This window comes from Alexandromys fortis, unplaced genomic scaffold (assembly GCF_014885135.2).
Source record: "Alexandromys fortis isolate MF-2015 unplaced genomic scaffold, M_Fortis_MF-2015_v1.1 scaffold_53, whole genome shotgun sequence".
NCBI classification, from domain to species: domain Eukaryota; kingdom Metazoa; phylum Chordata; class Mammalia; order Rodentia; family Cricetidae; genus Alexandromys; species Alexandromys fortis.
The window spans coordinates 9405824-9421823 of NW_026067939.1; the positions used below are offsets into that span (position 1 = coordinate 9405824).

The window sequence follows — 16000 nt, forward strand, 5'->3', positions numbered from 1 at the left end:
CTTTCAGTGTTATTAGACATTAGATTAAATAATCTCTACTATGATCCTCATTTTGAAAGATGAAATTGAGGGGGAAAGTGAAGAACCTAGTTGTTCTAAATTACATCGGCAGAGAAAACAACAAGAGCAGGAATGTGAGGCCCTTGCCTCATCAAGCACACGTTCCTAGCTATAGTCTCATTTTGCAGTCCATAGTTTCCTGCTTGTAAATACAACAGCTGCCTTTTCTAAATATTGTACAAATCACATAAATACAAAATCTATTGTATTTCTAATCTTTATCTTTTAAAAAAATCTTTGAGAGATTCCTTCCATACAGAGTTTGACTATGATATTTATATTTGCAAGTGATATGAGAGTATACGTAAGCAACCCCAAAAATTCTACATGAAACTCTTAAAACTGATAAACACTTTCAGTGAAATGGCTAGATACAAGATTAATTCAAAATTTCAGTAGCCATCTTATGTAAAAATGATAAATGGGCTGAAAAAGAAGTCAGGAAAAAACCACGCTTCACATTAGCCACAAATAATATTTATATTGAGTAACTCTATCCAAACAAGTGAAGCGGTGCATGAAAAGAACTTCAAATATTTGAAGAAAAAATTAGAAAAGATATCAGAAGATGGAAAGATCTCCCCTGCTCATGGATCAGTAGGAATAACATAGAAAAGTGGGCATCTTACTAAAAGCATTCTATATTTCCAACACAATTTCCATCAAAATTCTAACATAATTTTTACAGACATTGAAAGAACAATGTTCAACTTCATATGGAAAAACAAAAAACCGAGAATAGCTAAAACAATTCTGTAAATAAAGGAACTTCCAGAGGTATTGCTAACGCTGATTTCAAGCTCTACTACAGAGCTAAAGTAATAAAAACAGCACACTATTGGCATAACAGACTGGTGAAGCAATAGAAATAAATTGAAGACCCAGTCATAAATCCACAAATCTATATACAATTGATTTTTGATAAAGAAGCCAAAGTTACACAAATGGTTACAAGAAAGCATCTTCAACAAATGGTGCTAACATAACTAGTCATCAGCATGTAGAAGGCAAATGCAGCCATATCTATCATGCTATAAATCTCTAAGCCCAAGTAGATCAAAGACCTCAACATAAATCTATTTACACTGAACCTGCTAGAAGAGAAAGTGGGAAATATCCGTGAATGCATTGACACAGGAGACAACTTAATGAATAGAACACTAGTAGCACATGCACTAAGATCAACGATTAATAAATGGAACCTCAAGAAACTCAAAAAACTTCAATAAGGCAAAGGACTTTGTAAATAGGATAAAAAAGTCACCTACAGAATGAGAAAAGAGCTTTACCAGCCCCACATCTAACAGAGGGCTGATTTCCAAAATATATAAAGAATATAAGAAAGCAGATATCAAAAAAAAATCAAAACATGTGATACAGATTTAAACAGAGAATCCAAAAAAATCTCAAATTATTGAATAATCCTTAAAGAAATTTTCAAAATTCTTGGCAGTTATCAAAATGCATGGTGTGGGAGGTCCTTCTGTCTATGTGTTACTTTTATTGGTTAATGAATAAAGAAACTGGCTTGGCCTATAGCATGGGAGGAGGAAGGTGGAGTTAGAGAGAAGCCATGTAGCTCTGCAAGAGAAAGACACAGGAAGTTTAGCTGGTAAGTCACAGCCACGTGGCAATACACAGATTACTAGAAATGGGTTAAATTAATATGTAAGAGTTAGTCAATAAAAAGCTAGAGCTAATGGAACAAGCAGTGATTTAATTACTAGAGTTTCTGTGTGATTGTTTCTGGGCTAAGAGGCCAGGGACAAACAAGTGGCCTTCCTCCAACAAATGCAAATCAAAACAACTCTGAGATTCCATTTTACACCTGTCAGAATGGCTAAAATTAAAAGCATTAATATCCGAACAGAATGTGGAGGAAGAACAACACTTTTCCATTATTGGTAGGAGTGCAAATACATACAGCCACTTTCGAGAACAATATGGTGATTTTTCAGAAAGTCCTGAATAAATTCCTCAAGACTCTGTTATATCATTCTTGGGCATATACTCAAAGGATGCTCGCTCAATCATACCAGAAGGAAACTTGCTCCGCTCTGCATCTTTCATAGCATCTTTATTTGTAATATTCATGATCTTACAACAACCTAGATGCCCCTCAACTGAAGAATGGATAAATAAAATGTGGTTCATTTACACTCGGAGTATTGCTTAGCTGTTAAAAACAATGACATCGTGAAATTTAAAGGCAAATAAATGGAACTAGAACTAGAAAAAAAAATCATCCTGAGTGAGGTAACCCAGAACTATAAGATAAACGTGTTTTGTACTCATTCATAAGTAGATATATGGTCTATATACTACAGTCCGCAGCTCCAGAGGAGCTAGGTAACAAGGTGGGTTCAAGGGCAGGCAGTCATATCTCCCTGGGAAGGGAAAATAGAGGAGGCTTCATGGGTGGAGTTGGGGAGATGGGATGGGTGGGAATAGGAACATGAGGGAACAGGTTGCAGGTGGACAGGGAGAGAGTACTGAAAGCAATTCTGGAAAGTGGAAGGGGGCTTTTCACAGTCAGGTAGAATCCTGGTGCAAGGAAAACTCCCAGGAATCTACAAGGATGATCCCAGCTAAGACTCCTAGAAATATCAATACATAACCTTAACTGGCTTTTTCCTGTACCAGTCAAGACTTACAGTGGAGGGATTGGGACACCAGCCACATAATCTTCAACCTATTGTCTGTCCTGCCTATGGAAAGTGCTCAGGTAAGAGATTGTAGGAGTGGCACACAATGACTAGTACTGCCTCAGGTCCATGGCCATGAGAGTCAGTCTACCTCTGACACTGCCTGGAGTGCCAGGACCACAGGTTGGATGCGCCAGCCACTTAGGATAGAACCAAACATGATTGGGAAAAAATGTCAATGTAATGATACCTAACAATATTCGGCTATACCCATAGATGGGTGATTCTGTAAGTAAAGACTTAAGAAACCTGATAGCAGGGTTAAATAACAAGGATACTACAAATTAATTATTCTAAATTCAGTATATTAAATTAGAGAAAATTTATACCAATAATATTTAAGTGCTTTGCCCATGAGTAAGCGACTAGCTAATACAAACAAAATCTTGATTTCTGTTATTCCAACTCTGGCGCCTCCCACAGAACCATGTCACATAAATAAAGGCAAAAATTCCTTTTTAACAGTAGTCACCTCTTCATCTGCTCTTTAAAATTCAGTAAATTTTTGTTGAAATAGTTTTGATCATGACTGTATGCTTGTGTGTGTTTCTGTATGTTTGTGTGTGTTTCTGTATGTTTGTGTGTGTGTGTTGTATAAACAAGTATATGAATCTGTATGCTCATGTGTGTGGCAGTGTGAGAAGGCTGGCCATTCATACATTCAACTACTCTCCATTTGATTGTACATAGTCTCTCACTGATCAAGATTTTGCCTAGTCTTTATTTTGCCTGTGTGGCCAATGTGTCCCAAATATCTGCTTATCTCTGCTTCCATGGCACTGGGATTCTTAACATTTCTATTATGCACAGCATTTTTACGTGGGTTCTGAGGATTAAGTTAGGTTCTTATGTTTATATCACAGGCACATCACAGATTTATTTATCTATCTCTCATACTCAGAATTATTGATAGAAATCTAAGTAGTTTAAAGTAAATCTGTCCAAGAGCTTGTGGCTGAGAGTTCCTAGGTCTAGGAGAGTAACCAATGTTATTATTTTGCCAAAAGACATAGTATTTATCTGCTTTCTGACCACAGATCTCTCTACCTATAGATTAATGCAACCCTCAGTCCTCATCAGAAAACCTTCTTTGAATAGTGGAGCAACAGGTTAAGAAGACTTGGCAGTGGCTGAAATGAAGAGAATAAGTGTCCGTGGTGTGTTCAGCCATAAGCGGGATATCTACCACATGTCCCCTCTTCTCAGGGATAAGAGAACAACCTGGAAGAGGAAACAGAATTTAGGGAAGAGTGGCAAGAAAGGATGTATTCTGAGGATGACAGGGTTATTGCATACATTAACACACAGTAACTGTTAGGGAAGGAGATGGTATGGGAAAGGAATTCAGGAGCCCTACCCTAGTTGAGCATCGATTGATAGTTGATAGCTGCTAGGGGAGGCTGGGTCACTTCTCTTTAGGGGTGTGGTCCCTGGAAGACTGACAATGCTCCAACAGATGCCCCAACACAACACACACAGTCAGTAGGTCAGCACTAATTAAAGAGAAAAGAAGGAAAATAATTCTCTGCCTTGAAGAACTCAAATTTTTAAATGCAAAAGAACTGGGAAATCATCAGCAGAACAGCAAAGTAGAGTTCGGACTAGGCTTAGAAAAAACTTGAAGACAAAATAACACACATGTTCAAGAATGTGCCAAAGATGACATCGGCTACCTCAAAAAGGAGATTGTTTTTCCTATAATGATGCACAGGCTTTGCAATCACTTTCCAGCCTCACTCTAGAGAGTTACCCCTGCATTTGGTCCTTCAAAATGTGACCAGAAGCCACCATCCTAGCCCCAAGTCACTCACGAGGCATCAGAACCGTGACAACTCGGAACTTAGCATCAGACCTACCAAAGAATGTGCTTTTTTCATCCTCTAGAAATCTGGAAGGGACTGAGTGTAGGAATCTCTGCTGTGTAATAAATCAAGCTTATGACGAGCCAAGTCAGAAACTTTGTTAAAATTACCAAGGATGATAACATCTACTCATCTATCATGTTGGTTTCATGTTGCAACCTTGATTTTAAATCCCTTTCTGCAGCTATGTATCTTTTTATATTTCTCAAGAATAGACTATACCATATATGTGTTTGTATATGAATTAAGTAATTAAAATTGTTGCTAGTAGTCAAAGCTTCACGGGAATTTAAAATTGCTTTAAAATTAGATATAAAAATAAGTAATATACATACAAAATTGCTTCATAAAGCCATGTCCCACAAATAAGAAACATAAATAACTTCTATTTCCTAACAAGCAGAAAAATTATACTACATACCTTCTGTGTTTTTTAAGCCATAATTTTTCCATATATGTCAGACTGTCTTCTGTAAATTCGATATTAATTGGTTCTGTCCAAATTTTCAAATTAGTTTGTACTTCACATTCTTCCACTGAGTCTATAAAAAGACACACTGCACATAATTAATGTAGCCATGACTGTAAATTATTATGTTCTTTCTTTAAATAGTCAATTGTTTGTGGAGATCAGTTCTTTGGTACCTATCTCTGTAAGGATATTTGTTATTATATTATGACATACGATGTTGATATAATATCAAGTCCAAGATGTAAATAATGTTAAAGGATTTCTAAAACATTGGTTTTAATACATGATTCTGTGGACAGTATCTTCAAAATCTCATCCAAAAAAAAAAACTATATGAGTCAAAAGCTTTACAAAAACAACATGCTCTTAAAAGAAACAATGTAAATACCATCACTGTAGAATCCTCACACAGAGACACCTGTACAAACAAAAGTATGTATTATAGCCAATTCTAATAATGTTTAAATATCATGGCTAATAAAAAATAAATAATTTATGATGAATTATATCTTATGCAGAATGAAGAGAACATCGGTTCCCACAAACGTTTGCCTTTGAAGTCCTAGACATGCAAATGCTATTATTTCTGAAGTGACACCGACTACAAAACTACTCAGAGCTACTTGGAAGCAATGAAGCATCTGAGAAAAGGAAGCTGAGAAATCCAGGACTGGTCGCTTTTCTGACCTCCAGATCCCTCCCCATTCTCCATTCTCGAGCTTGCAGCATCCTCCAGAATGAAATGCTGGAAGAAAATAGGAAAAGGGAGTGGTGAGGTTTCAAAACAAAATGTGTCGGGATTCTAATGCTAAGCTGGTCCCAACCTCATGGTGAAGACTTTAGCGGCTAGGCTAGCTTTGAGAAGCAGCCAGGTGAGAGCAGTTAAATAGGCAAAAGAATGCAGTCAGTCAAGTTCTTTGATGAGAAGGGAGAGAACTCTTAAGTGCAACAACTAGAATCTAGTAAATGGAAGAAGAAAAAGAATTAAGAATGTGAATTGTGGTTATGAACATTATAGCAGGAGGGGCAGGTGTGTGTGTGTGTGTGTGTGTGTGTGTGTGTGTGCACACCTTACTGAAGTTAAAAGAACTAAGGTAGAAATGTTGAAGGTAGGAAGAAGGAAGAGCATTTTTCAGAGAAAAGAACAACTGTGCTTGAGAAATGACTCCCAAATCTGGAAACAGTAGAAGGAAGTAGGGGGTGAAAGCAAATAGCCTGTGGTTCCCCTTTCTCAGGTCACCAGTGGCACACAGTCTCAGCAAATGAAGACAAGGCCTGGCCCGGCTTCGTGTGCTTCTCAGCGTTTTGATATTTATGGTTAATGAAAATCTCACTAGAACACTCTTTAGCTAAGTATACGTTCAGCAAGATACTTTTGTTGAAACCATGCGTGCTAGTCAATTCAAGGACACACAGATTAATGATGTGTGTCTTCCTCAGAGAAAGGCTCATGAACTGTTGCTAGGGCCTCCTCGCTTTGTTGTTGGCTCAGTGGCCTTTTTTTTCTAGGAACTGGTCTAACACTCATCTCATTGTGATGGGGGAAGTTTCCTTAATACATAGCACAAAGATCCAGAGTAGAGGAGTCCAAATAAGCCAATGAGGGAACATTTCAGCAAGAAAGATCAGACAAAAAACAGCCTTAGCTCACAGAAAAGCCCAGGGCAGAGAAAGCACCTAAAGGAGTCTGTGGATGACAAAAATTAAGGTAAAAATCTGTGACTGAAATTACTGGACAACCTAGATGTTTAAAGCATGCTGATACGCTGAGTGTTATTAAATTCAAGGATTCTTAAAGTGATTTGCAATAACAGCTATACAATTTAAGCATTGTATTTATCCCCATTATTCGAACCAAATTCTAAGTGTCTGAAAATATTAAGTGTTCATGATAAAGAGAACAACAAAATACTCTGACACTCTTCAGATGGAGTGCCAATTTATGAAAGGACATTTCTGAGTAGTTCATGTTTATCTAGTTTAGTGGAGGACAAACATTTCTGGTAACGCAGCTGTTCTCATCTCAAGTACTGACATCCCTGGAAATATATCCGGGTTATATTTCAAGATCTGTACAAGAAAATGTACGGTAGTGTTGTTCTATATGGTCAAAATGAGAAATGTTCTAAACAATAATCAACATCTAGACTGAGAAACGGTGGCACATAACAGAAAATATTGATAATAGGTGAAATGGCAACGGTACATATTTTTGTGCATGAAATGAGGCACATGGTAAGAACACTGAATATCATGGATGTCGCTGCACTTTTCGCATAGTAAAATGACAGCCTTGATATAAGGCAGTTTCCTGAGGGTACCATGGGGATACAGAAGGCTTACCTAGCTTACTGCAAGCAAGGTAAACAAATCTGTACCTGACGTGTATTTACCCATGAAGATAGATCTCTGTAGCTTTCATAAGGAAAAGTATTACCATTCTTAGTGATAGGCCATTGTTCCCTGTTCACCTAAGTGGCCTAGTGACATCCACCTAATGGCCCACCAATGTCTCTGGGTAGATTCAAGTAAACAAAGGTGCTGCAGACTACAAAATGCTACAAAGCCTAAGAGAGATAATGTAAGTCTCGAATTAGAGAGTGAAGTAACATCCTTACCCTGCCATATGAATTGTACCATTATTTTTGATTATAGCTAGTGACAGAAATAGAAAAAAAAGTGTGTTTACTGAGTCAAGGATCACCACACTAGAGCTTGTTGTCCAAATCTGACCTATCGTTTTCCTGTGACTGATTTCTGTATTCATAAATACGAGGCTTTATTGCAACACAGTACGCTCATTCATTCATGCGCTATGACCTTTTTCCTACTCCATTCAGAACATTGACTAGCTGACCTAGCTTACAGCAAATGTCTACATTCTGTAGCAGGTTAAGAGCTTCTGTACTAGTGTATCAACTTTTATAATACCTCTAAGGTTTGCAATGCAAGATTCTTTCAATATTTATGTCTAAGAAAATATTCCCAATGCACCCAATATGAAAAAGATTCAAAGCCAGGCTCTATCTTTTACTTCATGTGCAATAAATTATTATAAACTCAAAAAGTTGGAATTTAAGTGTGTTTCTGGGGTTCTGTGTATTGTCTTTTCTTCATTGCATTTCCTGGTTACATTCTACTAATAGCTGTCTTAGGGTTACTATTGCTGTGAGGAACCAAAAGAAAGTTGCAGAGGAAAAGTTTTATCGCATGTACAATCTACTGTTCACCACTGAAGGAAGTCAGGTCAAGAACTTAAACAGGAGAGGAACCTGAAGACAGGAGCAGATATGGAAGCCATGGATAAATGTTACTTAGCGGTTTGCTTCTTCTGGTTTGTTCAGCCTTCTGTCTTATAGAACCACCTTAGAGACGGCCCCAGTCACAATGGGCAAGGCATTCCTACATTAAGAACTAATTTAGAAAATGTCCTACAGACTTGCCTTACAGCCCAATGTAATGGAGGTATTTGCTCAACTGAGATTTGATCCTCTCAAATGATTCCAGTTTATGTCAAATTGACACAAAAATTCGTCAGTATAGTTCATGTGAATATGCCATAAAGAAACCTACTATTTTATATGTAAAAATTGAAACTAAAACATTGCAAAGATTGTTTGGTTCTTTTCAAGACAGGGTTTCTCTGTATCTTTGGTGCCTGCCCTGGAACTAGCTCTTGTAGACCAGGCTGGCCTCGAACTCACAGAGATCTGCCTGCCTCTGCCTCCTGAGTGCTGGCATTAAAGGTGTGAGCCACCAGCTCCAAGAAAGAAAATTTTTTAAGGAAAGAAAAAAAATGTTACAAACAAAAATCTGTGAGTTTTACTGTGGTTGTATATTTAACCTGCAAGTTATGGTTTACAGTTTCCATGCAAACATTTGTTCTCCCATCTGCTCAGTTCATGGTTCTGTTTTGGAGGTTGTGCAGTTTGTGAAGGTTGAGGCTTCACTGGAAGAAGTAAAGCCCCCGGAGGCATGCTGTGAGACACGTAGCAGCATTCTCCTTCCTGCCTTGTCTCTGCTGCCTGCTCTACTATGGTGGAAGAAACAAGGAGTCCAGTCATCTGCTCCTGTGGCCTTGAAGTCACCTGCTTATTCCCTTATTTTGATGGGCTGTATCATCTCCAACTGTGAGCTAAAATAAATTGTTCATCCTTTAGGTTGCTCTGCCACAGATTTGGTCATACTGAAAAAAAATATTATAGACCTACTGCATCTACAGGGTTGTTTGCTTTCCTGCCCATTACAACAGCAGACCTAAAACGGAATCGTTTTCTAATGACTGCTTCCTTGCAGAAGAAAAAAAAAAAAAAGCCGATGCTTCAATGCTCTGTTCATCCGATGATCTGAATTTACATAGAAAACCAAGGCAAACAAGCTCCACGATCATTGCCTGCCTCATAAATATGAAACAACTCACCATTGACCGCCTAGTGTGTGTACAAAACTCCCATGAGAAGCTGTAGCAAATTGTTCTTTATTGTTTTTGAGAATTCGTGTTTTGCCAGGAGTGGAAAGACATGAAGATTTCTTTATGTTGTTATACGAATATTTGAACAATGCCCATACCTGGTTTTGTTGCATGTTCGTTCTGCTGTTTGTTTTCCTCCTGATGTCCAGCTCTCCACTGAGTCAAGGCTTCCCGAAAGGACGGGGCAGACGCTTCTTCATCAAAAGGCCCTTCACACAAGGGCTTGCACCTTGGATTTGTACTTTCTCCTCCTTCTGCTGCTGTAGTTTCTACCTAGCAAGTTAAAAATGTAGCAAAGAGTATTTATTAAACATCCTGCATTCTATAAGACTTGAAAGCAGAAATATTGAATTCAGAAGAATATGTTTTTATATAACACTCATCTAAATACTTTATTGTTTTCTCTAAAACTCTATTGGTAGTTACGAATGGTCTTCTCAGAAGATGATAACGTAAGAAACTATAAACTGATGATTTTTATGTCTGTTCTTCCTCCTCTACAGCTGTTCCTGGTAGGTACACATTATCCATCCTTCTTCCTCCCCCAACCTTCTGCCCCTTATCTTCTCACGTTAGAGCAGTTTTGTGTTTAGGAGATAAGGTCTAATTCTCTATGTAGCCACGACTGTTCTCAGATTTGAGATATCTGAATTTTGTCTCCTGAGTTATGGGATTATAGGCATGCAATTATATTAGTTAATATGAGTATAGATTTGTGTGTGTGTGATTTTATTTTTTCGCTGTCAGTGTGCTCAAAACCTTTTAATTCTCTATAATGCAAGGTTTCTCTCAGGGTATACAAAGTGCCTAAAGTACTTTCCCTCTCCTTGACCTATACCGTCATTTCCTCTTTCCCCTATCACTCAACCGGCTATTCTTACAATCTTGGAGAAGTGTGAACCATCAGGTCAATTTCCTCTTCAGAGCCTTCTTTACACAGCGATTTTCCTCATGCTATTCAATTTCTCAAATATCACCTACATAGAGAGTTCTCCACTTAAAATCTTGGAAGGTTTTTTTTTTTTTTTTTTTAGAAATAAAAGGGAGACATAACAATGGACACTGTTGTGTCCAGGGAATCATCAGATTGTACTTCAAGAACCTGTAGTCTACAAAATTGGAAAACTTAAAAGAAATAGACAACTTTCTTGATAGCTTCCATAAACCACAATTAAATCAAGACCAGATAAGCAATTTAAATAGACCTATAACCCCTAAAGGAAATAAAGCAGTCATTAAAAGTCTGCCCACCAAAAAATGCCCAGGTCTAGATGACTTCAGCATAGAATGTTATAAGAATTTCAAAGAAGAGCAAATTCCAATACTTGCCAATTTTTTTCCACACAATAGAAATGGTACAAACATTGCCAAACTCCCTTTATGAGGCTACAGTTACCCTAATACCAAACCACACAAAAATGCAACAAAGAAACAGAAATACAGACCAGACTCTCTCTTGATCATCAAAGCAAATATCTTTAATAAAATACTGGCAAAATGCTTCCAAGAGCAAATCTCTACTGGATCTCTCTTGACACTAAATGAAACCTCTAGGAGTAGGAATTGGTTACATCTAATTTAGATGTTTGCCCAAGAGGCTCATAGAAACTCCAGATCAATTCAGGTTATTGTCAAGCTGATTAGTAGCTCTACACAAATTTCTATTAGATAATCATTTCTATCAGATTTTCATTTCCAAATGTGCATTATTTTGTCTCCTAATTCTTTTTTAATATTTATTTATTTATTATGCATACAATATTCTGTCTGTGTGTTATGTCTGAAGGCCAGAAGAGGGCACCAGACCTCATTACAGATGGTTGTGAGCCACCCTGTGGTTGCCGGGAATTGAACTCAGTACCTTTGGAGGAGCAGGCAATGCTCTTAACCTCTGAGCCATCTCTCCAGACCCCTGTCTCCTAATTCTTAACATTTTCTCTTTTTTTGTATGTTTACTGTTTTCTTCTGGTTTACTTGTTTTATTAACCTGTATATTTTTCTAAGAAGAGGGAGAACAAGGCATGAAATTGCATGTGGTAGGAGGTGTAGAGGAGCTGAGAGGTGATTACAGTGGGAAACTATGATCAGAATATACGGTATGAAAAGGAAAGACAAAAGTCTATTATCTAGATAAAATAGAATGCTTTATTCCTATGTATCATATCACCATTATGAGGCTGTAACTCATCCAGTGTTGGTTCACATACATCTTTGGCAGGTCTATGGGGAAAAGAAATACATGGAAATGTGCCCACATTCTAGAGAAGTTCACACATAGCTCCTTTGCAGGAAAGATATCATGCTGAAATAGAACACTTATGTACATTACCTTGAAACTCAAGAGACTTCATTTCAACCCAAACTTAGTAAAGTAACAATGCCTTGTGACTAAGTAAACCATAGTCTGTGAGCTACTGGAAAACCATGAATACTGACATGGGAAGTCCTTCTGTATATGCACTGCTTTTATTGGTTGAAGAAGCTGTTTGGCCTGTGATAGGGCAGATTAATGCTAGGCGGGAAAACTAAAGTAAATGCTGGGAGAAAGAAGGCAGAGTCAATGAGAAGCCATGTAGCCTCCAGAGGAGAAAGACAGGAGCTTCCAGCCAGAACCTTGCCAGTAGGCCATGAGCCTCTTGGTAAAATATAAAAATAATAGAAATGGGTTAATTTAAGATGAAAGATATATATATATGCTTACACTATTAGCCAAACGGTATTTCAATTAATATAGTTTAAGTGTGACTCTTTCGAGTCTGGGAAGATGGCAGCCTCCCCAAACAGAATACCGTGTAAGGGGAGGGGGATTAAAATGTCAGTCACAATGTAGAGTGTGTTTCTTGCTATAGACGTAATTGAAAAGGATTCTTTCCCTGGAAACTTCCTACTTTTGGGAAGGTTTTATTTAACTTTTCCTCAATAAATACAATCCATTTTTTAAAATATTGTTATGACTGTATGTCACACATCTATACATATATATACATGTATCATACATGTGAAGATTAAAATATATGTAGCACATTTTGTGATCGATAGTCAATCTGACAAACTGCCAGATTTTGGCACTCATCTACCTTTACACACTGATGAAACTGTCTATCGCCTAAGCCTTTGTATTTTGAGCATGTGAACATTCTAACTAAGACAAAGTTGTTATATTATATCCTTCATTTTATTTTAATGTTTTTCTCCAACATTCATGTAATTCATGTCAAGGTCAAAAGGCCCAGAATTTCACATTTTCAGTAAATTTTTATTTTAAAAAACAATTTTCAATGGAGTCAAAGTGATCTTAAAATGATTTTTATAGTCGAGTATATCCAGTTACTAAAACGAGTAAATAGTAACTCACAATATTGTAAAGTATCATCCCCAAATGTATATTTCTGGTAATGGACATGAATGGATGTTGATCAGGAAATAGCCTGCTTTGCCCTCAGTTTACCTCAGTGCTGTTGTCCTGAAGAAGTGGGGCTTTAGTTTTCTCTTGACTTTTACTGGATGCTTCTGGAGACGTATTCCCTTCATTAGGTGGATTTGCTTCCTTTATAAATTGATGAGCAACATCTAACACATTGGATAAGATTTGAGATTTTGCCTATTAAGAAAGGAAGAGTGTTGTCAACATGAATATAGGAGCCTAAGTATTTTACAAACAAAAAAATTAAGTTTACAGAGTTGTACAACTCAGTAAATTTAATAAAATTTAATTTTTACTTAAAAAACCATTTTGTTTTTTATTTATTTGAGATCATATAAAATTATATAATTTAACCCTTTGTATTTCTCCTTTCAAACTTTCCCATACACCCCATTGTTCTCATTCAAATACATACTATTTTTCATTTAATATTGCCACATGAATACAAGTATATATACTTGTACATACATTTATTTTCCTAAATATACCATGCTCAATCTGTACAATGTTACTTGGATATATGTTTTCAGGGCTGACAGTTTGGTATTAGATAAATAATTGGTATGCTCTTCCCTAAGGAAGTTGATTTCTTTCTTGACTCCCTGTATTTTTTTTTTTTTGTGCATTATTCAGGCCTTATGGGCTGTCCCCCCGCCACCCATGCGTTTTTATATGTCTATCGTTATTTTCTTTGTTCAAGCTCTTTTTTATGCATTCGTGTTTGTAAGGCATTAAGACTGCAGCTTTTAAAATTGCTAAGAGAAAAAATCCCACAGCAAATTCCTGGAACCTATAGCTCTTTCATTCTTTATGGCTTCTTTTCCTCAAGTATTGAAGCTATTTTTATAGGTGTATTTATTGGGGCTAAACTTCATGCTTCTACATTTTGATTGCTTGTGGTTTTCTGTCCGTTGCAAAGAGAAGTTTCCTTAATGCATTGTGAAGACTACTCTGACCTGTGGGTAGTGAGTAGTAAACAAAAATTTAAAGTGTAATTAGGTAAAACGTTGGTTTAATAACATGGCAATTGTAGGTTCTCCTCCAAGATCCGTACTTTCACTAACTCTGAGTGGTTGGGTAAGATTCCAGTACCAGGCATGATTTCCCTTTGACTGGAAGCTCTTATGTCCAACTAGAGTGTTGCTCCTGCCACTATATGGGAGCCACTGCTGTACCCTCAGTGTTATTGTGCCGTGTTGGTAGTTACTGTCGTTTGTGGACACCATGGCTTGGAAGAACTGTTGGCTGCTTCCCTCCTTTGGAAGCTTGCCTTGTTTCATCTGATATCAACCATCCTAACAGTGGCAGCCATATACTGAAGGCAATATTTGAGACCCATAATATTCTAACTATCTTTATCTTGTTATTTTGTTATTGAAAATCTCAAGTGTAACCAGCCTTTTTATTTTTCTGTCTTAGGGATAAAGCAACACGCGCTCAGAAAGTTTAAATTACAGCCTTTGGTCACATAGTCAGTGGGAAGCAGAGAAGGGATGTGTGCAAGTCTAACGATTCATAGCTTTTCCACTATGATACCCTCAAACAGAATGCTGTGTTACATTATATATGCTGTGGCAAAAAAGAAAACGCTAAATATATCACATCTATTAAGATCCTAGTTGCATTGCAATGAGTTTTCCTTTGTAACAAAAAAAAAAGCACATACTATCCAGATGTAGACAGCAGAAATTTTTCTCTGTGTACTTTTCTAAAATGCCAAGTCATTCCACATTTTATGTCTTCACTCCAGGGGTGACCTACAGGAAATGCTCTGCTACTGTATCTTTATCTTCATCCTGTTGGCCTCCAAATATCCCACATCTCCCTCTAAAACCACCCCTTGCTTTTCTACAGTGCCTTGACACCTCCCCTTCTATTTTATGACACCTAGAGATCTTTACCATCATTTATTCTATTGATTTCACATCACCATTTGGCATGTGTCCGTCTTATCATTTTAAGAAGTTCATGGAAAGGAGCTTTACTAAACCTTGCACAGCTATCACTGTGTTCACTAAGTGGTGATTGGTAAAAATAATAATAATAATAATAATAATAATAATAATGTCTAAAAAGAGGTAAAAGCTGCAGAGATTTTAAAATGAATTGAAAAATGATGTTAAAAATAACTATTCTTATGTCTCCTCAGGGCATGACTCTAGACAGGGGAAGCTTGAAAAGGTTTATTTTCTGGGAAGTTTCCTATCAGCAGGTAGGCTGCTCTGTCCCATGACTCTATAAAATTTGAACGAATTGGATCTAAATTTCAACTAATTTGCAAGAGTGAAACACAGAGTCTCCAAAGACTCTCTAAGATACTGAGCATCCGGAACAAAAAATATGGATCTCACTTATCAGAAAGTATAAAAAAAAAAAGAATAAGAGTACAATAAGATTTAGACGTTACTGTTTTCTCCTCTGCCATGGCAATATTCCTATTTTAAAATATTCACCTAGTTAAAAAGATTAATTTGCTAAAATTTTATTGAAACTCTTCAGTTGTGACCTTCTACAAATCTATTAAGATCCATTGCAACCTGAACTAGTGATAAATCAGTGCTTATCAAGCCAAGCAGTTTTATTTCACACTGAATTTATAGACTACCCATGAAAATATGACTATGTGCCTGACATACATGTATTACTACATGTCCCGTACACTGACTTGTGTCAGCTTCTCCACATTTCCGCAGTGAATACCCACACAAATATGTGCAGCTTTTGTTTTAGATGACATTTAAGCCAGTGATAAAGATCAGCCTTAAAGAAACAACTGTGTTTTAGTCATTACTTTTATTCCAAAAAATAACTGAGCAGGAGTCTGATTGAAAATTACCAGGAAAAATGCCTGCGAATCTTAAAAGCACTCACATTGTTTGGCTTTCATATAATAATTATAAAATATCAAAAGTATAGTAAATATTATAGAAAATCATTAAAAGTATAGATAAAAAATGCCAACAAGCCTTATTCTTGCTCTAATATGAATCCTGATACCAATATTCC

At 36.9% G+C, this 16000-nt stretch overlaps 1 protein-coding gene across 1 annotated transcript in view; it reads right to left on the reverse strand.

The window, feature by feature from the left end:
* Zbbx (zinc finger B-box domain containing) overlaps window positions 1-16000 on the reverse strand; it is a 172250-nt gene that overhangs the window by 116297 nt on the left and 39953 nt on the right. Inside the window, exons 8-10 of the mRNA XM_050147566.1 lie at window positions 13019-13171; window positions 9669-9843; window positions 5049-5184 (exon numbers count right to left, since the gene is read on the reverse strand). Coding sequence (XP_050003523.1) covers window positions 5049-5184; window positions 9669-9843; window positions 13019-13171 — 464 coding nt within the window. The remainder of the gene's footprint in view (window positions 1-5048; window positions 5185-9668; window positions 9844-13018; window positions 13172-16000) is intronic.